Here is a 26212-nt window from a genome sequence, read left to right as displayed (position 1 = left end):
ACATTTTCGTTTCCTGGACAAATACGTACGCAGCCAAGAAACATGTAACAGACCAGGGAACGAAAATCCAAATTCTTTCTTTGGTAAATGAGGCGAAGTGGTCCCATCTACTCTGGAAATGGAAAAGGAAGGTAGTCTATCCTTTTACGATGGGATGAACTCCCTTACATCAACTGATACAACTAATACTGTATCCGAAGGTTTAGTTCATTTCAGACCGCCGGTAGTATAACTTCCTAATTGTAAAAGGGTTTTTGTTTGTCTAACAAACGGAAAACCTTTTACTGTTGAAAATTTGTATTTCAACACCAGAATGGTTTACTGGCCTTTAAGACACGCCAAAGTCGCTAAAGCACTGGGATAAAAAATACTTAAAAAACGAGTTTTTTTAATTGTGTGGAACATGATGATCAACAGATAAACAATTAAATTACATTAGTCACACAGGCAACTTTACCACCCATTAGACATCATAGGGAGCAATTCTGAGGTTAGAAGCTGGGTAATTCATTTAAGAACAGCATGTCTAAGAAAAAGACACATCAAAGTATGGAAAGCGTAAGGAATAAAGAGTGAAAACAGCCAAACATTTATATACGAAAAAATGCTGAGGATGATTCAGGTGGTGGTGACAAAACTAAAGGGTTTTCAAAGTTTCCCTCGTGATAAAGAAAACCGAATAAAACTAGAGCTTTTCAGTGTCTTGTTGAATTACTACACTTTCCTGAACTTAACTGCACTGGTAGTTTTGCCCTTTAACAAATTTAGAAACAATATGTTCTAGAAAAAGTGTCATTTATATGTTAAGACCATCTTTACAACCTTTAAAAGTGGCACTTTTATACAATGATTTATTTTTCAATGAGAAAAAATAAATGACTCGGGTCTGATATCATGGTGTAGCCTCATCTGGTTTTAACTGAAATGTCATATAAGTATACATACAACATATCTAGAGAGCGCATTGTGGCTATTACAATTGCATATGTATCTGGTAAAAGTGACCAGTAGATTCTACATATCTAGAGAAATTCATATAATTCACTAGCCTTCAAGATAATGAAACTCTTAAACATGCAGTGTAAGAATTGCATAAAAGATTCATTTGGAAGGTAAATATTTTTACCACTTGTCTCAATCTTTTATTCAAAGACTTAGCGTAAATACAATAGGATTTAAAGTTCTGTTGTCACAACGCACTACAATCCACACAGTGTGTCTCGGAAGACCATAACAAGGCAACACATACCTAGACAACTCACAACCAAATCATTTTCACATTAAGATCCCATTCCTGCAAAAACTCCTCCCCAAGAAAAAAACCAAATCAAATCAAAAGTAAAAAATCAAATTAAAGGAAAATTTGTCCATAGCTAGATAAACAGGGCTGGAATATATTGAACGTCTGCTATAGTCTCATGAACATCGCACAGATTTAGGAATGGGTATTCCAAGTTGTCAAGTACAGCTATTCATGAAATTGTGTTTTAGGGAAAATGTCAGAATCACACGTAAACTAAAATTGTTGGAGGAGAGTGAGGATTGTACTCAAAAGACCACTTCTAGCGACGAATATTGTTGATAATGAGAGTTAATTTTAACTCCTAGAGTTCATTAGCATCAAACGAAGGAGTTTATCAAACTGCCTAAGTTTCATATACAGTAATTGCTCGATAGGTTGCAGTTACTGCCGCATATTGTCTTGGAATAACTTACAAGAATTTTGAGCGATCACTGGTAATGTTCATTTCTGAACTTGATTATTTATTTATTTTTTTTTTCCTGGCACTAAGTATGACTTGTTCTCGGTTTGATTTCATTAAGTATGAGTTGATCATATAAGCATGATCTGAGTGTGAGTTGTCCAGAAATGAGGTGCTTTATACCCTGATTACAAATAAGGGCACAGACAGAACATTAGTCTTAATATATTATTCTAAAAACAATTTAATATGAATGTTATGATTTTGTCATATGCATTCAATATTCACTTCAATCTGATCGTGCAAACTTATTCAGATATTATTCACACAACATTCAAATAGTATCCACATCCAAATTTCGTGTCTTCGCGGAGAAGGACGTCATCAAAGTATTAATTTGTTGCTTGAGCTCAGTAATTTGTTCATTGTGTATTTGTTTTAACTCTGTGATTTGCTCATTCTGCACCTGATTGTCATGCATCAGTTTCTTGCACATCGTCAAAAGTTGATCTAATTTGGCATTTTGCGGGTCTAATTTCTCTTGCAGCTCACTTGAAATAGTGAAACAATCGTTATCAGCACTGTCACCACTAGCAGGCGAACCGAAAAAATTGGTAATTTGTTCCATTTTCCGCGTTAACCAGGGTCGTCGGTGTGTCGGAAGGCCCATCAGCGTAAAGTTCGTGGTCACTGGAACAATAATTTTATGGATCGTAGAACAACGGTTCATCCACCAATCCTCCAGTTTTGTTATCCATGACTTGCGGTCTTTGTCGCCGTACTTGCTAACAGCGTGTTTTTTTCTTAGCTGGGGCAAGCAAACGTCTAAACTGAGCACAAAGCTAGCGAACGACGCCGCCTCATTGAATGCAACCGTGCGGGGATCCACGGAAGGAGCCTTGACGAGACTGACAATAAATGCCCCAACCATGCAGATGAATCCAAGGTACAGAAACATGGTTATGAGTGGGTAGGTCAGTTCTTTGGTTCCAAATGTATCGTCATATGCCAAATCACCGAGAACCCATACCACAATTTTGATAACAACATAGGACATGCTTTGAAAAGCTTTATCATTCCTCATAAGAAGATGAAAACTATATGCAAATGTCAATATAATTACTGATATCAAGAAAAGTCCCTTTAAGTATGACCTAATAAACTGGTGGGTGATATTGGAAAAGTAGGCACATGACGGAAGTTTGTTGATGGTGTTCATAAGGCAAATGGAACTTAGCATGAACGACATCACACCAATCTGCCAAGGAATGGCCTGAAAGGAGGGAAAGTTCTTTAAAGCTTTATCACTCAAATGAAAAACCAATGTGGAAAGGTAATACATTTCTAATCATACTTATAAGGTTTTTATTTATGCTAAATATGCTGTATTTTATAAGTAAACTGTACAAAAGTTTTCCAAACATCCTAAAATTATGAGTTCTTCAAAGAAACACAGAAGATACTTTATGTGAAGACAAGCTGGAAGCATAGCTGTAAAAATGTTCCCCAATTTTAACAAAGAAACTTGAAGAACTTATAATGCAATTTAAAAAAATTAATCTTCTTAACTCTACATGTCCATGTGGACTCAGACCACACTTCAATTTCTGAGTCTTCTGTTGCTGAATCTTTCAAAGATGGCATGGTGTAGAATTTCAAGACTATAATGTTGTAAACAAAACGATTCTGAGAAAGATGACATGGTGTAGAATTTCAAGACTATAATGTTGTAAACAAAACGATTCTGAGAATGTCCTTTTTCCCTGATGCTTGTAAGTGGTTTCCAGAAAATAGCAGTAACCACTGCTGAAGTAAATGCTTCATCTGAAAAAAAGGAGAGGAGAGGCTGGACTTATGCAGCAATACATCGATCCTCTCTTGAGATTACAATGAGAAAAGTGGGAACACTGGACAACAGACTCTGGAAGTAGATCTTGACTGACCAATGTAGTAGCGTTTATAGCCATGACAGGTCACCAAGATCACAGAGGAGGCATCAGTCACGGACATAACAGCAGAAGTCAAGACTTGTGGAGCCACTAGTCAAGCCTACAACTGTGGTCATGGCAGTGTCTGAGTCTAAGGAACCTGGACCACATGGGTAAGATGGGAGCCAGATGGACGACACTGGTAATAGTAAGGACCAAACTAAACGCCATGCACAGACTTAATTACGAGAAACTGAGCTCAGTTATGCCTCGAACCAGACAGGAAACTAGGCATATTTATAATCAGGAAGAGGGCTCTAGTGTAAGAATGCTAAAACCTCGGTCTTTAAATCAACTTGAGGTCTTAAGAAACCCAAAGTAAAAAATATTGGAGAAAATAGTAAAAAACTCACAGCATTTTCACCTAACTACCAAGTTTCATCAAAATTACAGAAAAATAAAATTTTTGTCCTTTTAACTGACTTGCTCCCTTGAAAATAGATCAAGGTAGAAAAATATTCATTGTACCTACCAGTCTTAGTAAATATCAAAGAAAAAAAACGGGAAGAAATAATTTATAGCAAAAACAAAAGAGGTCAAATGGTAGGTATTGAAATTGGCCTGTGTTTTTTTATAAAAAAGTCATGGTAAAAATATTTGAGGAAAATAATCACCAAACCTAAGGTTCTTACAGATCAAGTTGAATTAAAATAATAATAATAATAATAAAAATAATAATAATAATAATAATAATAATAATAATAATAATAATAATAATAATAATAATAATAATAATAATAATAATAATAATAATAATAATAACTACCTAGAGGATACAAACACCATCCCACATCAACAGAAAGAAAGGCAGCAGAAGGAAGTGCAGGGGTACAAAAAGACCAGCTCCTGATAAGCAAAATGGTAATGAAAAATAGTAAGAGAAGGAGAACCAACCTAAGCATGGCATGGATTGACTACAAGAAAGCCTTCGACATGACACCTAACACCTGGCTAATAGAAAGTCTGAAAATATATGGGGCATAGGAAAACGCCATCAGCTTCCTAAAATATACAATGCGTAACTTTAATACAGTACTTACAAGCTCTGGGATAAGACTAGCAGAGGTTAACATCAGGAGAGGGATTTTTCAAGGTGACTCACTGTCCCTACTACTCTTCGTAGTAGCCATGATTCCCATGACAAAAGTACTGCAGAAGATGGATGCTTAGTACCAGCTCAAGAAAGGAGGCAACAGAATTAACCATCTGATGTTCATGGACGACATCAAGCTGTATGAAGGAAATAGGTACCCTAATCCAGACTGTAAAGATTGTATCTGGGGACATGAGGATAGAGTTTGGAATAGAAAAATGCGCCTTGGTCAGCATACAAAAAGGCACAGCAACAAGGACTGAAGGGATGAAGCTACCAGACGGGAATAGCATCAAACACACAGATGAGACAGGACACAAATACCTGGGAGTAATAAAAGGAGAGGATATAAAACACCAAGAGATGAAGGACACGATCAGGAAAGAGTATACACAGAGACTTAAGTTGATACTCAAGTCAAAACTCAATGCCGGAAATATGACGAAAGCCATAAACACATGGGCAGTACCAGTAATCAGATACAGCGCAGGAGTAGTGGAGTGGACGAAGGCTGAACTCCGCAGCATAGACCAGAAAACTAGGAAACACATGACAATACACAAAGCACTACACCCAAGAGCAAATACAGGCAGACTATACATAACACGAAAGGAGGGAGGGGGAGGGCTACTAAGCATAGAGGACTGCGCCAACATCGATTGCAGAGCACTGGGGCAACACCTGAAAACCAGGGAAGACGAATGGCTAAGGAGTGCATCGGAAGCAGGACTGGTAAAAGTTGACGAACACCCAGAAATATACAGAGACAGGAGAACGAAAAACAGAACAGGGGATGGCACAACAAACCAGTGCACGGACAGTATATGAGAGAGACTAAAGAACTGGCCAGCGATGAAACATGGCAATGGCTACAGAGGGGAGAACTCAAGAAGGAAACAGAAGGAATGCTAACAGTGGCACAAGATCAGGCCCTAAGAACCAGATATGTTCAAAGAATAATAGATGGAAATAACATCTCACCAATATGCAGGAAATGCAATATGAGAGGCGAGAACATAAACCATAGCAAGATTGAATGTCCAGCGCTTATTGGCAGAACTAGTACAGAAAGAGGCATGATTCAGTAGCAAAGCCCTCCTGGAGCCTGTGCAAGAAACACCAGCTAGCTTGCAGTAATAAGTGATACGAACACCAACCTGAGGGAGTGACAGAAAACGATCAGGCAAAGATCCTCTGAGACTATGGTATCAGAACAGATAGGGTGATACGTGCCAATAGACCAGACGTGGCGCTGATTGACAAAATCAAGAAGAAAGTGTCACTCATTGATGTGGCAATACCATGGGACACAAGAGTAGATGAGTAAGAAAGAGAAAAAATTTATAAGTATCAAGACCTGAAAATCGAAATAAGAAGGATATGGAATATGCCAGTGGAAATTGTACCCATAATCATAGGAACACTAGGCACGATCCCAAGATCCCTGAAAGGGATCTGGAAAAACTAGATGCCGCAGTATTTCCAGGACTCATGCAAACCACCCAGACGAAGAGGATGACTGTGATAGAAAAAACTAATAATAAAGGGATGTAAATCAATACACAAGCACACATGTAATCAAATATCTAACCAACACTGGGATGAAACTTGGGATTCCTGAGTGATGGTAAAGCACTTGCCTTTTTTTTTACTCGAGAGTCCTGGGTTTGATCACGATATGATGTGCAGATTTACTAATAATAATACTAATACCTTTTGAAACTGCTGAAAACATAAAAATCAAGATAATAATAATAGCTCATAGTTATAAATAACTCTTTCATACTGAACTTGGCAGAATACCGGTAGTCGAAAGCAGTAAGACAGATAGAGGGCTTGAATTTGCATGTGGAATGCACATTGAATGCAATTATACTTTGCGATGAGGATGACAGTTGGAAAAAAGTATTTCACACACATATACCTAGTATGTTATTTTGTAAACAGAAGTGGAAGACAATATTCCCTGGACAATTATAACCCATTTTCTATGGAATCTGAAAGAAGGCTGGTGCTCGACAACTTTTGGCTATATATTTATCTATGGCTCATAAAAAGAGAATACTGGAACACAGAAACTACAAAATGTTTGAGTCTGTCAATTCAAGATGAGAGATTTCAAAATAGAACGCAAGTTTGGATACTTAAGAATCAAGGGTATGAAAAATTTGGTGTACTGCAAAATGTGTCATTCCCTATAATTTCTCACAACATCGAAGATACCTGTACAACGAACACGTGCAATATCTTTGGTCAGCAATAACAAAGTTCAAGATCATTAGTACGATCAAATTTCATCGAAATTTCCTTTAGGTAGACTACTGAATAGTGCAAGAGAAGTTTCATTTGTTTGAAACAACACCTTCCAAAATTAAACTTACCGGCTTAATCAGAGTCCCACAGGATTCGTAAGGAATCAAAAGAATGAAGGCAAAGACAGTGCATATAAGTCTCAGTAGATGGGTGAGGTCTCGGAAGTAAGTGTGTCGCATCTGTTTTAGGGATAAATTAAGTAAGATGTAGCATTAGTTAAAAAAAAAAAAAGGAAAGTTGTCCAAGCAATACAATAGAATCACAAGTTTTGTTGGACCCTTTATTTTTTTAAACTATAGTACTCCTAAAATAAGAGATATCATTCGAACAATCACTTTAATGTTTAACAATGGGAGTCCCAAATTATAACAGAGCCCTTAAAAACAACCAGTCTGTTCAGACAGTACGAAATATTGAATTACTTGTCAACACCATGATTTGTATTATGACAAGCTATTGTCTTACTCCAGCCATTTGGTATTCAAATGGTGGATGAACAAAGGAGTTTCCATGAACATCTTATTCTTACAGGAGGTGAGGAATGCCCAAACAGCCTCATTCCCTGATGAAATTTCAAGCCTCCTGTTAAGTTAACCATCATTTTTCATGTGCACTGTCTTAAAAATGCTTATCAAAGAATTTGAACAACACCTTACAGATATACAGCAGTTTATGCACAACAGAAAATCTAATTACCCAAAATTCTTCAGACCTTTTGCTTTAAAGAATATATACACACACACACACACACACACATATATATATATATATATATATATATATATATATATATATATATATATATATATATATAATAATATATATATATATATAAACAGTGTATATATAATTATTCAAGGACTAACCTTTAACAGACTAAAGACTTCAAGAGAGAACACTGAAAGTGCTGTTAAAAACACCAAGATGTGATATGCCACGAAGGAGTTGTATTCCTCACGAATCTTTGTGATATATGGATCTTGCATTTGCTGGAAATCTTCGCATGATACTTCTTGTGACATGTTGGTGATACGTGTGGAAACTGCTTTCCAGTTACTGTGGAATAAAATTCAAAGGACATTAAATCATATATATATATATATATACACACACATATATATATCTATATATATATATGTGAATGTTTGTTTGTGCACTATATAAATCTAAATCGCTTGACAGACCCAGACAGAATCTGGCACGTGGCCCCTATGTGACCCCAGGAAGATTATGACTCAAAATCAAACCCTACCTCCGTGACAGACATACAAACACTGACAAATTGAATGAAATTTCCGTTTTTACCAATTCCGTCAGGTTTTCCTTCAGGTGTTTTATGTGTTAATGGTTATTTTTCTCCTGAACGCTCCAAGTTTTCTTCCAGGCGCTGTCAGTCATATGATTAGCCTACAACAATAAACCCCTTTAACATCAATTTTTGATCAGAATTTATGTGAATTTTAATCATAATTTATGATAATTAATAGTACAATTGTTAATTACCTCGATAAAATCAACACTGAAAACCTATATCGATAATTTCTATGAGTAGAGATACGCTCTTGATAATTTCTATAAGTAGAGATCCATTTTCTGTAGTAACTGAATCCAATACAGAAGAAAATCCTTCCCTATCCGCACATGCATAGTATCTACTGACTAAGCCCAACGTGCAAGGTGTACGGTATTTCCTTTTTTCTAATTTGTTAATGCGATTTTCCTCATTAATTCGTTCGTTCCTCCTCCGTTTTTACCTTCTGAATTCGTTATAACGACTGCTTCGTAACGTTATGGTGACGTATTTCGTTATAAAGTCGGTTTAAATGAGGTTTGGAATTAATTATAAGGTAGTTTGGCAACAACACTTCACTACATATTTGGTATTCACTATCGCCTTTGGTGGGGACAGGGTAGGTAGGGATTGGGACAGTAGGGGAGCCCTGTGTCGTATGGATTTCCTCATGGTGGATTTGCGAGGAATTAGGAGGAGGAAGAAGGTTGGATTTGCGAGGAAGAAATACGAGGAAGAAGGTTGGCTCTGCGGGGAAGGAGGAGGAGGAGGAGGAGGGGGAAGGAGGAAGGTTTGTTATCTGAGGAAGAAGGAGGAAGAAGAATGAAATAATAATAATAATAATAATAATAATAATAATAATAATAATAATAATAATAATAATAATAATAATATCATCAGTAATTTCAACTCAGTATAGTTATAAGAAAGCTGTACAGTTACTTGCATGACATGGCTGATAATAATAACAACAATTAATAATAATAATAATAATAATAATAATAATAATGTATATAATGATAGCGATATGTTTGTTTTTAAGGTAAGTCATAAAGTGAAGAACTGCAGCACTAATGATGGTAATCCGTAAAAGGAAAGTTATTGATGATCTGAGTCCTTCAAAGTGTTTGATACACACACACACACACACACACACACACACACACACACACACACACACACACACACATATATATATATATATATATATATATATATATATATATATATATATATATATATATATATATATATATATATATATATATATATATATATATATAACAAATAATGGTTACTACACATCAACACTATCACAATTTCCAGATTTCAATAAAAAACAGTTTTGATTCAATTCTTCTCAAATGATAAGTCACAAAGGAAGGCTCTCTAAGAAAAAACCCTAGACACATTGAAAGATTCCTAAAAACAAAAGGTACACAACAATATTGCATGATAACTTATATGAAGCAACACAAATCTTTCTTATCACTGTTTGTGGAATAAACTGCATTATACTTACGGAACAAAGTTCAGAAATACCATGAGGAACAGAGAGAAGAAGGTCTGTAGTAAAAGCATAAAAATATAGATGTTCCTGATGTAAGCGTTCCATTTGCACAACAACCAGCCCTCGGTTAAAGAATGTTTTAAGAGGTGCAAGCATTTCCATTTGGTCATCAGGTGAACAGGGTGTTGATTCTTCCACTGAACAGAATCTGAGGTAAATTCTATTGCCTCACGTTTCAGTACTCCTGTCTTAGCAAATGGGTCACATTTGTTTTCCTCCACAGTCGTCGTTTGTGATGCTCTGGCTTCTGAAAATTAGGCAAAAGAAATATTTTTAACTTTACTAAGGCTCTATATCAGGATGCAATAAAAACATGCCTAACAGAAAAAAAACAATAATTTTGGTTTTATAAATACAAACATCCTTATTTTACTTATGCCTTGATTAATTAAGATAAGGGCGGAATATCTAAGTTTTGAATTCCTATTTGAATACAAAATAAACAGAGTTTATGAATTCATACATAAGTAAGAACGTCTCACTACAAGGGAAGAGGGCAACATCAGGAAAGTCAGAGAACTCTTTGGAAGGATTTAAGGAAATTAGCTTAAATTAATCAATTGGAGGGCATTAAAGTTGGTAATGTTTACGTGGAATTTATATACTTGTAAGTATCTTTGTATCCTGGGAGGTATTTGTCTTGAATTATTCACTCTTCAACAACCAATGTTTATGGAATTAATGATGACAGTGTGGGCTACTTATGAGAGCCAAAGAACTCATGAAAGGAGGACTGAAGTAAAGGTATCCTTATTGAGAATCTGCCAAAGAAATGATAAATGATGCTCATGTCTTTATCTACTTGAATTTTGCTACATGAACGGCTGATAAAGTCCACTCAAAAAGAACCAGCCTTAGCATGAACATAATTCTGGCTTGGAGCTGTATTATATTTCCCCTAGTTTACTCCACTAATCATAAAGCGTTGGTTTTCTTGAACATCCTCCTATGTTGCACATTTATGGATATAAATATGCATGGTCATCCAGGTACACATATTCGGAAGCACTTCTCTTAAGAGACAAGTGACATCTTTTCCCTATTTCCTGAAGGTATTAGTAAAGGGTGGGGCTATGGTAACCTTTGCTCTGTCTAGTTTTGGATCTTTGCCATAAAATCAACGCAAAGGCTAAGATGATTTTTCATTCAATGGCTTATATAATTCCAGCATCAGGTAGCTAATGGCTAGGGTAAGGTTCCATTTGACAGTCTCACAGAAAACAATGTATACATAACTTCTTTTAAGCTGTTATTCAAGCCTGCCAGCACAAGTTGTTTGCCAAGTGAATCACTTCTGCGACTGTTATCTTGGTATACTGACTTCTGTTGTTCTAAGCTGAGATCTTGATCAGGAACTCCTTCTAGCTGATATGGAAAGGAGTTGCTCAGGTCCATTAATTTCAAGTCAGTCTTTCTCTTGCTCAAGCGCAAAGAGAACTTGACATGATAGCGAGAGATTATTCTAATTCTGAAATAAGGTTTTGACACAGGATGGCTGAAATTCCAAGCCTACAAGGTCTCTATATTGTCAAAATTATAGAATTTAAACTTAGATTAGAGTTGAGGATAACGAACGACTATGCAGTGAAGGATGAGCAGTTTACTGCAGTAACAGTTTGCCTGTGGCATCTGATCATGGGCAAAACAATGTTTTTTAATGGAGGGAAGGTGCTCCTACCAATATCTAAAACTTCCTGGTAGACTCAGATCTTAGATGACACATTGGACTTGTAGCATTCAACAAGGATTCACCCCGTCTATTTGGGTAAGGTTGATTAGTTCCATGTGTTTCCCGTGGATGACTTATCAAGAAATGTCATACCTGTCTACTACTTTATCAACTAACCGAAGATTCTCCACCATTCCCTGGAAACGTCCAACTTACATATTAAGGGAACTGGCCATTCACCTCCTAGAATGGTTGCCAAGAGCAAGAGCCTAGCTCTTATTTCCCCAAAGGAAAATCAAGTCAACTATAACATCTGGTAGGTATTGCTTCTTGATACTCACTCACTTCCACTTTCTTGTTGTGGCCATTTCTTGCTCCACTTTCAAATTTCTAACTCTCCCTTCGGCAGACTTTTTCCTTATCTATTGTATATCACTTTGCATGGATGCAATTTCTGTAGGAAAAAAATGAATTGGTGGAACTCCATGTTATGGGTTTGCTGGATGTGAGAAGGAATGAGAGCACATAGGGAGGCTTTGGTAAGACAAGGGCCTTGGATGGCTACTGGTAGAGTGCAGTACTGTGACTCATTGCCCATAGCAAGGGTAATAATGATGCATGTTGGCAGCACTGGCTCCTCCAGAGATGGAGCTGGGAGATGATGGCCACCTCAAGATTTCCACAGCGCACGTACACATCTTTTAAGCAGAATTAAGGGGGAATGAGTGAGGGTGCTGTGTGTGTGTCAAGTAAAATAAAAAAAAACACAAGGCTGTAGCTTTTGATGACGGTTGAGATTCTACTCAGTGAATAAGGAAAGAGTAGCCTAAAGCTGGAAATTATTTAGAAATAAAGGAGATGTGGAATCGAGCCAGCTACTTTACTACTGTTATTGAAAAACAGAACCAGTGGAACAATGGTACGAGTATGCACCACGATCCATTGCATAACTCACACGTACAGCTGGCTTTTTTTGTGGCTTGAATTCACAAAATTTGATGCATAACCAAAATGGGGCTAATTAAAGAATTTCATAGGTCTCAAAATGTTGTTTGATTTTTTTTCTATCTGCACTTAGTTATATAAAATATCTCAGGAACCTATATCAATAAATTTTACTTAGGTTTCCCAAATAAAAGTTAGGGAACCCAAGTCAATGGGATGGCTAGTTGTATAGCTAAACTCTCACAGGATTTGTTCTTAAGAATCTGAAATAAGGTAAGGTAAAGACAGCAATGTAAGGAAGCATCAGGAAGGGGAGATGAAAAGTACGAAGCATAAAGCCTTAGAGCTTGGTTTGAAATGAAGCCACCTAAACTGAATGCAGACAATATTAAAGTACCTGAAATACTGAAGTACAAAAGCAGGGAACAAGATTAAGCAAAAAAAGGAATTTTCATGGTAATCCTTCCAAGCTACGTTTAATCTTTGATTAGCCTGGCCATGACAATTTTCCAAACCACATAACAATGGCATAAAAACGGCCACTGCGGAGGAAACTCGCTCTGTAGATTGTGAGAGGTACGATCTTACACAGCCCAGGCTTTGTGAGTTTATATGAGATCACCACCCAGTGCAGGGCAACTACAATATGGAATATAAGATGACACAGCTACAACAAATAACACCAAAGATACCCCCTTCAGTCGTGATTAGATGGCTACTACAGAAATTAATCATCTGCAAACAGACTTGAGGGTCTGAAGAAATATGAGATTGTTTCTTGTATGGTAACAAGTATTTTACTCTTAAAGATTCCCATAATTCAGTTTATTTTAAAAGGTTGTATTACTGTAAAACGATTGTAAATAGTTATATTATATATATATATATATATATATATATATATATATATATATATATATATATATATATATATATATATATATATTTATTTAAAGCAGAATGTTTACATAGCCTTTCAGCCTAACCTGTAGCCACATAGTAACAATCCTCAAATAATCTGAAATTGTAGTCGTTGAAATTATATCCACAAGGGGAAGCGGTTACACATTTATCCATCAGGATCTTTGCTAAGTCTGGATATAGCTTTATAGTCTGTCGGAAGTTATCACAAGGTCCATTCTCATGACGGGTGTCTTGGCTGGAGATGAAACCCATTTCCCACCAAACACTTTTAACGATCATTTCAATGGCTGTCCTGAAAATAATAACGCTGTTAACCCTGGTATTTAAAAATGTACAAGTGTGTTACATTAGTACACAAGGTCTCAATATCGCTATACTATGCATATTTCTCACCTGTTTCTTTCCTTAAGCGCTTGGTGTGTGTGGCTATGAAGATTCTTTGCTAAGCCTGGAGGTGATTTGCTGATGTTTTTGCAATGTAAAGATTGCAAAAAGAACTCTGAAACATCGTTGTGTCCTTTTTGGAAGGCAATATTTATAGGATACCTGTCTTTAGAGTCCATTATCTTACAAAGTTGTGGATCAGCTTCGGTAAGTACCTTACAACATTCAAGGCTTCCTGTATCAGCTGCAATATGGAGAGCAGTGGATTTATTATCATCTAATGCTCTTTTCTGAGCTCCTTGTTTGACCAAAAGCTTAATTACTGCAGAATGACCATGAATGGCACTGATATGTAGGGCTGTTCGACCTCTTTTATCCGTTGCTTCTATACGGGCACCTCTCCTTAAAAGTTTTACACATGCTTCTCTGGAGCCCTTCTCAGCTGCCATATGCAAGGGTGTCAGTCCTTTGCCGTTAGTAGCATTGACGTCTATAGCCTTATTTCTCAGCAGTTCTTGCAGAACATCAGTTGTTGTAGTCTGAGTTGCATAATGTACAGCGCTAAATTTCATGCTGCACTTCTCTTGTGGAGAAGCACCAGCTTGCAGAAGCATAAATGAACACTTGTCACAGTCCCTTTTGATCGCAGTCAGAAGAGGTGTGCACCCAGTATTGTCTTTCTTATCAATGTCTTTCTTAACAATATTTTTACTGAGAAGTAAATTCAAGCACTCATCGGCTTTCTTTTCTGCAGCTAAGTGAAGAACTCCCTTCTTCTCTTTATTCTGTAAACTGAGGTTTGCCCCACTATCAATGAGGAGATTTAGGCAGCCAGATGCATTTTTGGAAATGGCCTCCATGAGCGGTGTGTTTCCTACTTTATTCTTTACATCAAGATCTGGTCTTAGTTTCATAAGGCAAGAAAGAAAGTGTTCAAAGCCTTTTTTAGCAACTATGTGCAGAGGCGTGTTTCCTTGTTTATCCTGCCAGTTAAGGTCTTTCTCTGAAAGGTCCAAGTTTTCACAACACCATGCATAGCCTCCTATAGCAGCCAGCATGAGAGGTGATAGGGGGTTGCAACCACTCTGGTCAGCAGTAGGATATGTGTGGCGTAGTAATGCACAAATTTCATGGTAACCTGCTGCAGCTGCATAATGCAGTGGCAGATACTTACTACTGTCTTCTAAAGTTGCATCAGCTCCCTCTTTCAAAAGAAGAGACACAACTTTGACCTGTCCTTGCTGAGCAGCAAGATGCAGTGGAGTCATTTGACAAGAATTTTTAATGTTGAGTGAAGGGTGTCCTTTATTTTTTTGGTAATCAATAAGTAATTTGCAGAATTCTTCATGACCCTCTCTTGCTGCGATGTGGAGAGGTGTGCTTCCATCTCTGTCTTTAGCATTGCTAATGTCGAGTGAAGGATTTTCTCTTTTCTCGTGATCAATAAGTATTTTGCAGAATTCCACATGACCCTCTCTTGCTGCAATGTGGAGAGGTGTGCTTCCATCTTTGTCTTTAACGTTGTGTTTGGCTCCCTTTTTTAATAGCAGTAATAGAATGTCAAGGGCATGTTTCTTTCTTTTCCCATATTTCATTGCTAAAACATGTAGGAGGGTTGCATTATTATCAAGTTTATCGTTTACATTTTCAGTAGTTATTTTATCCCTACAAGATGCAACATCCTTACGGGCCACAGCATCAACAAGTTCGCAAGCAGCTGAACCAGCTTCTCTGCAACGAAAAGAAATATATTTACTTTTATGGGCTGAGCACTCCATTTTGGTGCATAAAAATACTTCAGAAGAACTAAAAAAATGGTTGTTGAATGCATAAAAGTAAATGATTAAAGGCAGAATTTAGATTATATATATTACAATATATATTGCAGCAGATATGCTCCAGAACTTACACTGCGGGAACCAAAAACTGAAGATAATAATAAACCATATGTAACACGATGTCTGTTCATATATATACATGTATTCAGCAGCACCATATCTGCTAAAGCTTATTTGCTAAATACACAACTAATGAAGGACATTCATCTTTCTAATGAAAGGGCTGATGATGCTTTAGCCCAATCTTAATGTGTACAGCAATGTAAAAGGAAAAAAGAAAATGTCTTTTTTTCCTTTCTAAGAATGTGAGAACAACGAAAAAACACATCGCATTGTTACACATTTTACGATGAAAAATATTGTATCAGCAGCACCAGAAAAGAATGAGAAATTATTTTGTTAAAAGATATCTTAGCTTACTGTTTGTACTCACTCCTATGATCCATGATGAAGACGGTAGTGGTAGGACATTAATAATTCTGTAAAATATCTATGATGATGATTAAATGATGCAGAGGGGTGATTGTGTAGGCACTGTGATGATATGTTGGGCATTAGGCCTTTAACCTTCTGACGAAACGCCACAACAATCAGGATCGTCACCATATTTCGATGCTTGCGAAGGCAGAACAGACGAAGATGGTAATGGCTGGATGACATCAAGAGCAGACGTCGTGGACGGCTGAGGATCGTTGTTAGTAGAACCTTTTTCTTATACCTTTGGGAAGAACATTGTGATAGGGAGCTGTTGCTTTGCCCTTATAATTTATAAAAAAAAATGTAAGCTGAAGTGGTTTCAATGCTTTTTTTACCATACAGGTCACAGAATGTGTGAGCTAAGGTATGTTAGTGACAGTGGCCAGTGGCTTTGTCCCTGGTTATGGTTAAAACACTTGAGCAACGACGTGACCCAGGAGGTACAATAACTTCCAGTCGATCGTCCTAGTAGAAGTGGCGTTCAGGGATTGTTTTTAAAAAGGCTCCTCTTCGTAAGCATACAATGACTGGAAACTTGAGACTTGCCTTGCCTCCTGTCTTGTTCAGCAATCACCAGCAACTACTTATAAAATCGCCTTCAGCTCTAAAAATTCTGACATACATATAAACACTCACACTGAGTACACATTACATAATCTCAGTCAGCTCAGACCAATTGGAGCTATCTCATACACAACATTATGTAAAACTGCACCAACATCGAGCATTCCTGGAGTTCTGGCGTGTTATGGCCCACCTCATGGTCTTTGGGATTTCAGTCTTGCATCTTTGGATGCAAGCAAGTGGCTTGTGGTGTTTTTACCATGTAATCCACTCCTTTAAGTGCAGAAAATCCCTTGAATGCAAATAAAACTTCTAGGCAATCCTTTTCAATCGTGCATTACTGTGTTGATTCTTCTTAGTTTCATATCTGCATAAGCAACTGGAAATATGCTATCAGCAAAATCTTGTAGGATTATACTTGCCAGTTATTTCACTTGATGTACCAGTTTTCACAGAGAAAGTCTTGTTGAAGCCTAGTACTTGTACCATTGGTGTGTTTCCTAAAGTCTTCTTCAGTTCATACGCTTTTTGTTTAAACAAAAAGCATTCTTTCCACCTCACTTTGCTCAGCTGTCCCTTCTTCACTAGGTCTGTCAAAGGCACTGCAAGATTTGTGTAGTTTTTCCACAAGCTTCCTGTAGTATCCTATCAATCCTAGTAATGATTTTACTTGTGTTTGGTCTTTGGTGGTGATGCTTACTGGATTTTAATTATTTTTGCTTCATCCATGGTGATCTTATAACAGCTGACCTTGAGTCCAAAGAATTCAACTTCACTATATCCAATGTAACACTTGGGAGAATGAACTGCCAGTCTTGCTTTCCTCACATTCTGGAATAGGTGAATAGGTTCTTGAGTACCTTAACGTGTTCTTCCCATGATGCTGCATGAGTTAACATATTGTTCACAAGTTAGTTGGTGTTCATATCTATGGCTAGCATCTTCCTCATCAACCTGTTGAAAGTCACTTTTTGAGGTCTTTAATCAAAATGGCACCCCACTGAACTGGTGACACTTCCTTGAAACTGTGAAAGCTGTCTTTTTCTTTGATACTTCTCCTACAAGGATCTACCAATATCCATTGCTTAGGTCCACCATAGTGAAAAATTTTTGTTACAAAGTTTCACCATCATCACTGGTGTCTTCCATCAGTTCATGGTCAAGCTTGGTCATGGTGTTTAGACGATGGTAATTCACACAATCTGTTTGATTCATCCCCTCACCATTAGTACTGGTGAACATTATGGAGAAGTTGACCTTTAAATGATTCCATTTCTTGCACCTCCTTAACTTCTTCCGAGATCTGTTCCCTAGTAGCTTACAATAAAGGATTCATTTTACTCTAACTGGCTGCTCTGTTGCCACTATGGTGCGGTGTTCTCCCAACGAAGCCTTTACTGGATTGCTGGCTAAGATGCCTTGATATTCTTCCAGAAGCTGCAATAACTGCTTCTGCCGATTTCTTAGGCCACTACTAATGTTGACACCTTGATGCATCTTCTGTTCTTTCCATGGTCGAAGTTCTAAGCAACCCTAAACGGCAGTCTCACTCAGGGATCTCTCCTCTTTGATGACAGCTACTGCTGCCTCATTCACTTCCCTCTCATTGTAGATAGTTAGGATATTAGCACACAGTGACTTCACTTCACTGACATCAGTCTTATATATAGTCCATATGATTAACCACTTCCCTGGCTTCATATGGCCCTCTTCCCTTGTTTGCTTCCACTGGCTTTAACTAATACTTTTTGTCCCAGCTTGAACTGATGATCTCTGGTCCTCTTTCTGTAGCAATCTTTCAGGTGTCCCTGTGCCACACACCACTCTCTCTGGCTAATCAACACTACTCTTCCAGGCGGGTCCTTAGTTCCTACTAATACTGGTAGGAGTTGTGCACTTCATCTTCACAGTTGCTGGTCCACAATTCCTTGAAAATCTGCACCAGTCCTCTCACTGTCCTTCTGTACAGTGGCTTGAGTGGAAAAATCTAGTGCTTGACTACAGTACTTCTCGATACATGAACAAGATTGCAGGTAGATGCCAATCTTTGGTCTCACAAGGCACACCTTCTACAGCAAAGATTTCAGCACACCACTGATTCCTACACACAATTAATTACACCTCAGGTCTTGGTGCCATAAAATGGGAAGACAGGCTCTTGCTTCTGTTTTTGTGAGCATGAGGATCGTTCACTCAATATACAAAGGTAGGTCCTGTTATATGCCCCTCCATTTTGCCACATAGTACCAACGTACTCCATACTTCCATGCTTTAAAGCTTGGGCCCAGTTTTTTACTTTTGTGGATATAAAGCAAGGTCTGGCGCACATATTTTCCAAAATAGAAACGTTAAATTGCAATTAAAAACTTACTTAGAATGGTAGACTTTCAACTCATAATTTTCTGTAACTCTACTGGAATCCTAGTAGCAGCTTCCATGTTAAAAGATGCAACCTGTCCCATAACTTTTATATTCTTTAGATTTTGCTTATTTCTGAATATTTGCAACCATCCATGGGATACTGTGCATGGTGTCTAGCGTTCCCTCACTTTAAGTAGACAGACCAACAATCTTGTTTAACGTAGTTGTTTTCTATCATGAGAATGATTCACATTTTCACATAACGCTGAAATATTCATGAGAGTCATAGGGTTAAGATTTGCATAGCAGTGGTTTCCAGTTTTTGAAAATCATCTTTATAATTTAAAGATATATTTTGCTTTAAACAACTAATGTAGACGAAATGGGAAAAAATAGTTTCAACGTTGAAATTCTTCATTAAGGCTTAAGACCATCTGCTGGATCATATTCACCCTCATTAAATCCTTATTATGTACAGTTGACATAACTTTTTTAAGAATTGCTCTCACCATATAGTCTGGCGGCCTAGCTTTAGATTTTATCTTTTTCAGTCATATGAAAAATTGATTTTTCCCATGCTTAGAAATACCACCATAACCAGAATTCTTATGCTTTTGGGGGAAGGAATGCAAACAGCAGAAACACTAGAGGCGCACTGGATGCACTTGCTGAGAATTGAAAGGCTTGGATATGGTAAACAAAGGAATATGAGTCATATACTGCATAGGGCAGGCCACATGGCCAACCATTTTTCCATCATGTCACAGCTTGTCGGATGAATGGAAAACTTCCAGAATTTTCCATAAAGTTTTTGATCTGTGGCGAACCTCATGGACCCACGATATGGGAAGTCTATTGAACAGATAATGTTGAATGCAATGAAATGATTAATTTAAAAATAATTTAAATTTGAAGTGAAATTTGAATTTTGAATCCTGGACAATGACTGCTAAATTTATGGCAAGAACATTTGCTCACTTTAAGTAGACAGACCAACAATCTTGTTTAACGTAGTTGTTTTTTATCATGAGAATGATTCACATTTTCACATAACGCTGAAATATTCATGAGAGTCATAGGGTTAAGATTTGCATAGCAGTGGTTTCCAGTTTTTGAAAATCATCTTTATAATTTAAAGATATATTTTGCTTTAAACAACTAATGTAGACGAAATGGGACAAAATAGTTTCAACGCTGATCTTGTATCCCAAATACCGTAAGACATCAAAAATGGAAATATAGAGAAATTTATTAAACTCTCAAGAATTCTTATCGTAATTTCTCATCTATGTAAATCATATTGTGACAGCTATGGGGAATTTTTGATCTTCTACTGATCCCAAGCTCAGATGAAAGGAGGGTGTTGATTACAGAGTTAATGCCCGTTCCTTTTAAAATACTATGCGTTACTGGAACTTTCATCAAACCCAAGCAAACCGGTACAAGTGGCATACGGACTTGATTAGCCCTAAAAGCCAAAAGGGCGTGTATTAAACCACTGAGTATGTCTTCGATTCATGCAAACCCAACTATTTTCTGTTGTCTTTGAGTTATTTAATTTACACTAGAAATCTACTACTACTGATCTGGGTAAAACCTTGTTGCGTGTTTGTCATGGCAGTTTGTTTGGCCTTTTTTTTTTTTTTTTTTTTTTTTTTTTTTTTTTTTAAATATCTGCCTCACTGTCAATCGCTCAATTCCCGTGGCATCCCCACGAAATGTTTATGACGTCTATGACTTCTCAGTTGAACATCCTAACATCCTCTCTCACTTTCCTCAGCCAAATCTCCACAGCCTGTCCCTCTCAAGCCTTCACACAGCAGCCTCTACTTGTGCTTCTTAGCTGTCTGATTCTCATTCAGATATGCACATTTTGGACAGACAGGGGGAGGTAATTGCCAATGTATCTACATATTCTTCCTTGAGTTGTCACTCGTCAATTTGTTACATAGACCAGTGTTTATATGAAATTACTAAGAAAGAAAGAAATGTTATAAAGATATCATAGAATATATTTTAAGAGAAAATTTTACTCACTTATATCAGTAAGAACGGACTCCTAGGTGTCTCCCTCGATAGCACACCGAAAATGGGATACCAGTAACATTATCTAAGGGGATGCAAGTCTTGGCTAGGTAAATTAATCAAGGAGCTACTTCAGGAATAAAATAATTACTCTAATAATCTCAGCGGGAAAGGCAAACAATCTTCCTGAAGTCCCAAAATCCTCACCCCTACGATAACAGAAAAAATAAAACTGGAATCTTGGGTTAATTTCTTGAACAGTTCCTTCCTCAATAAATTAACTTGCCTGACCGTCGTCGAAATTCCTTCTACAGATACAAATACAAGCTTCGATTGCTAACTCTAATTCAAACATTTCCCTGTTTAATGGAGACGATAATTCCTGACGAAAAAAAAAAACAAAATCCGCGGCATCCCCACAAATATTCTAATATATCTGAGATCGAAATTTCTACTTGAACTCGGTGGAAAAAAAGATAAATTATTTGTGTGTGAGAGAGAGAGAGAGAGAGAGAGAGAGAGAGAGAGAGAGAGAGAGAGAGAGAGAGAGAGAGAGAGAGAGAGAGAGAGAGTTAATTCCTGATAATATTATGCTTGACAAAAGATTTGTCGGTTGAACGACTACAATGAGAGAGAGAGAGAGAGAGAGAGAGAGAGAGAGAGAGAGTTAATTCCTGATAATATTATGCTTGACAAAAGATTTGTCGGTTGAACGACTACAATGAGAGACCTCATCGGTATAGTTCCAAGACATGACGTACGAACAGCGAGGTCCATCACCAGATATGCAGTCAAGTTTGCAAAATCAAAACCGAACTTGAAAATAGTGAAGAACAGGTTATCAAAAAAGATGCTATGACTATGAATTATGTATGACTTACCCTATTTCTTCATTTATAGGGACAATACTGTATCTCTTGGTAGTCATAATAATGTTACTTTCACTCTCAGGTCTCAGAAGTATTTCAGCACGCGTACATCTGAAAGGGATAATTTTTATTTTAGTCACCGATCGATATTCATGATTTTACGTGAAAGATATATTTTTTCAAGAAATCTCAGCTAATTCACTGACTTTTTGGAAGTTTTTTTTTTTTTTTTTTTTTTTTTTTACACACACACACACACACACACACACACATATAAATATATATATATATATATATATATATATATATATATATATATATATATAGATCTGTATATACATACACACACACACACATATATATATATATATATATATATATATATATATATATATATATATATATATGTATACACACACATATCTATATATATATGTATATATATACAGGTGTCCATTAAGTCTCTTTACAATTTAAAAAATATATTAAAAAGCAAATGAACAGGCAAATATGTAGAAATTATTACAAAATGAGGAGTAGAAATTGAAGTTTTTTGCCTCATTTAATATACCTCTATATGGGCACCACTAGTTGCACGACGTACATCAAGACAATACTCGATTTCTTGCTATATTCGCTGTAGCATAGCCTCATCAATGGCGGCAATGGCATCAGTGCTGTTTTGCTTGAGATCAGTGATGTTCCGTATCTTCGTTTGATGCACGATATCTTTAACATAACCCCATAGAAAGAAGTCCAGGGGAGTGATATCTGGTGAACGAGGTGGCCAGGAAATTAGGCCATCCCTTTCAATCCACCGGTCTGGAAATGTTTGATTTAGGCACCTACGCGCATGCAGTCCCCAGTGTGGTGGTGCACCATCTTGCTGGAAAATGATGGTTGGTTGAAGGTCATCTAGTCGTGGTGCCACATATTCAATCAATAGGTCAAGGTAAACATCTTCAGTAATTGATGTCTCGTTGAAGAAAAATGGACCAATGATTCGATTACACATGACCCGACACCACACATTCACCTCTGGACTACCTTGGTGGAGTTCCCTTGTCACATGGGGATGTTCTGATCCCCAAATTCTCACATTATGTGTGTTCAGTTTCCCAGAAACATGAAAGGTTGCCTCATCACTAAAACAAACTCAGTTGAGGAACGTTTCATCCCCAGAGATTTGTTCCAGCATGTTAACTGCAAACTCTTTTCATCTTGGTTTATCATTTGGCTCGAGGGCCTGCATGAGTTGCATTTTGTGAGTGTACAATCACAAATTCTTGTGTAGGACTTTGTGCACTGTTGAATGTGGTAGCTGCAAGTGTCTGGCAGCACTGAGGATGGTCTTTGTGGGAGAACGATCAAAGGCTTATCTTACTCACTCGATGTTTTCCTCAGATGTTCTTGGTTGTCCACTCCTCCCTTTATCGAATGCTGTCCCTGTCTCCATAAATTTCTTGTGCCAAGCACAATTGACGGACATGACAGTGGATCTCTTCCATACTTAGTTCTGTGGTTTCACCGTGTCTGGATACCTGATTTTGTTTCAGCAAACCGTGACACACATTTTGCCTTTTCTGGAGGAGTAGCCAATTTTTAAGGGTTAATTTAACAGAACCTCTTTCATCAAAAGGGTACCTGAAATACACAAATGCAATGTGACTGAAAACTTTGATAACTACTGAGTACATAGAAAAAACCTGATTAAGATATCTCATCAATGGCTTTTGTTATATATTTTTAAACTGTAAAGACTTTTGTGGACACCCTGTATATATATATATATATATATATATATATATATATATATATATATATATATATATATATATATATATATATATATATATATATATATATATATAATATATTATACAAACATGTTCTACAAATAAATACCAAATTCACTCAACTTCGGAGTAAACACCAAAGGGGAATTTAGGAGACATCAAACCGCCTGGTGAGGGATCGCTTATCACTTAAAAATTCCCCTTCGGTGTTTATTCCGGGCTGAGTGAATTTAATATAAAACGACATTTGTAGATTAATGTTTGTGAATATAAAAAATGTCACGGCGTATGTATGTGTGTATGTACAGTATACATAATTTTACATTAAAAACATATTTTTCAATTAATCTTTATTTTATTCACTGACAGGAACATATTTGGAAAATTACACACACACACACACACACATATATATATATATACACATATATATATACTATATATAAATACATACATATAATATATATATAAATATTTATATATATATAATATGTATATATATATATATATATATATATAATATATATATATATATATATGCGTATATATGTGTCTGAGTGTGCATAGACACGACTATATATAAAACACTGGGCCCTTTCCCTAACAGGAATGACTGCCGCACAAGTAAAAGACAATGATTACTGCCACATTCACACCTTTTAAACTGCTGAATCGTGAATGAACTCCCACAGCAAATAACTTCCACAACATGAACTGCTTTATACATCCACACAGATCGTTTACCAGCAGTGCGTCGAACACCCTACACACACAATACACAACTCCTCTCTATCTTATAAGTATCCTTTATTAATCTTTTTGTCATCTGGCTTACTTTCTCAATAAATATCCTATCATAAACCTTCCCGGCATATCGAGTTACGTTATGCAACTATAAATCTTAATCTCCTGTATCATCGTTACCTTTATAAATCAATAAACAATTACTACTCCTGCATCCTTTCAAAATCTTTGGCTCAATCGCACATACCATATAAACCTTGCTCAACCACACAAACACTCATTCACCATCTACCTGCAGGACCTCATCTCACCTCTTTAAAAATTAATATAAAATCAGGAGAATTGCGCGAGGTGTTGAGGATAACAGAAATCATCTTGGACGATCACAGAAAGAAATACATCAAGAGTAGTTTTACAGTATATAACTGCTGAAGCTAGCTGGAGCTGAAAATTAAAGGCATTACCTTCGCATCGCGGCTTATCCTCCTCACCAGAACGATTAAAAAATGAAGAAACTACACGGATACCTTGATATCAACACTTCCCCTAACTAAATCTACGTGACATCATTTTGTTACTAAAGTGACAAGCTTGTGAAAAAGCAAGGCAAGATTAAAGCCTAAAAATCATTACTGAATGGAGAAGCAGAAGAGGTATTATTTTATAAGTTGCCAATACACGATATGAAATTGTAACCCACATTTCTGAAAAGAGCTCTTCATCCTCGTTATTTTGAACCATAAACACTATGCGCAAATGATAAAAAATGATCAAATTACGACTTATAAGTAAGACAATAACAGCCCCCACATCCATAGCTAATACGGCAAAATTGTAACTGGTAAACACCCCTAGGTTACGTTAGGTTGGTATTTTTAAGTTCTTTTAGTGCCCTATCATTTCCAAGCCATTTTTGCATGAAACCCAAAATGGTTTTTCACGCAAAAATGGGTGGCTGGAGTCTTATTAGCAACTTATAAAATTTTACCGAAGAAGCTTGCAGATTTGAGGTTCGGTATTTTCAAGTCTTTCTATAATTATTTTTACTTTATTGGATGGGTAACTCACTAAAAACGCTTAATTTCACGTGTGTGTAATTCGCGTTTCAGAAGCAATTTGTCATTACGTGCACATTCAACTTAATATACTCACTATTCGTCTTTGAAGTAAATCCTTGACAAATCCAAGTCTCGTCGTCTTGTCCCGTTATTCTGAACCAACACGGTTGCTTACTTGTAGAAGCAAGAACCTTTCTTCCTGGCACTACTGTAAATTGAATATGACTTCACATGCTAATGCTGCCACACCAGTGTTGAATGTTTTAAGGTGAATAAAACAGGAATAAAAACGCCAGTACGCGTGTGCACTAGTTATAGTACGAATGAACGTATCATACGTACCGTCTCAGATGGAGACATGGGAGAACAGGCAGGATTCCTCTAATACTCAACAAGATGTGTAGATGGCGCTTATACGGCATCAGACTGAACGTCAGCATTTGGAAGGCAATATGCTCTCTAAAATGCTTTTATGGCTTTGTTTCCATGTGGCATAATAGCTGGTTCATGAATAGGCGCATTGCTTATATAATGATTAAATGGATGTTCTTATAGACATTACTCAGACGTTAGATGAACCCAAAGAATCTTCCTGAGCAG

At 36.8% G+C, this 26212-nt stretch overlaps 1 protein-coding gene across 2 annotated transcripts; it reads right to left on the bottom strand.

Moving 5' to 3' along the window:
• Positions 1 to 375: 375 nt before the first annotated feature.
• Positions 376 to 26212, bottom strand: LOC136835448 (transient receptor potential cation channel subfamily A member 1 homolog). 2 transcript variants are annotated; one of them, XM_067098990.1, is made up of 9 exons: positions 25707 to 26002; positions 22586 to 23597; positions 22027 to 22125; positions 13890 to 15611; positions 13559 to 13788; positions 9911 to 10205; positions 7964 to 8153; positions 7166 to 7276; positions 376 to 2976 (listed from the first exon to the last, which is right to left on the bottom strand). In XM_067098990.1, exons 3-9 carry the CDS (start codon positions 22071 to 22073, stop codon positions 2038 to 2040), a joined length of 3534 nt encoding a protein of 1177 aa, XP_066955091.1. In that variant the 5' UTR covers positions 22074 to 22125; positions 22586 to 23597; positions 25707 to 26002; the 3' UTR covers positions 376 to 2037. The 2 variants fall into 2 exon arrangements, with proteins under 2 accessions (XP_066955091.1, XP_066955090.1); XM_067098989.1 differs by lacking the exon at positions 22586 to 23597 and having other exon boundaries at positions 25707 to 26212.

Source organism: Macrobrachium rosenbergii, chromosome 55, assembly GCF_040412425.1.
Source record: "Macrobrachium rosenbergii isolate ZJJX-2024 chromosome 55, ASM4041242v1, whole genome shotgun sequence".
In the NCBI taxonomy this organism is placed as follows: Eukaryota; Metazoa; Arthropoda; class Malacostraca; order Decapoda; family Palaemonidae; genus Macrobrachium; species Macrobrachium rosenbergii.
Note: the sequence above shows the minus strand (reverse complement) of the source record. Positions and strands in the feature narration are given on the sequence as shown.

Bases quoted from the DNA above. Each gene is read 5' to 3' on its own strand.
- LOC136835448 (XM_067098989.1), bottom strand. From the start codon at position 22,073: ATGACTACCAAGAGATACAGTATTGTCCCTATAAATGAAGAAATAGG. The intron at 15,612-22,026 runs GTAAGTCATACA...TTTTCGTTGCAG, and splicing joins CCTATAAATGAAGAAATAGG to AGAAGCTGGTTCAGCTGCTT. The intron at 2,977-7,165 runs GTAAGTTTAATT...CCCTCCTTTCAG, and splicing joins GTGGGACTCTGATTAAGCCG to GCCATTCCTTGGCAGATTGG.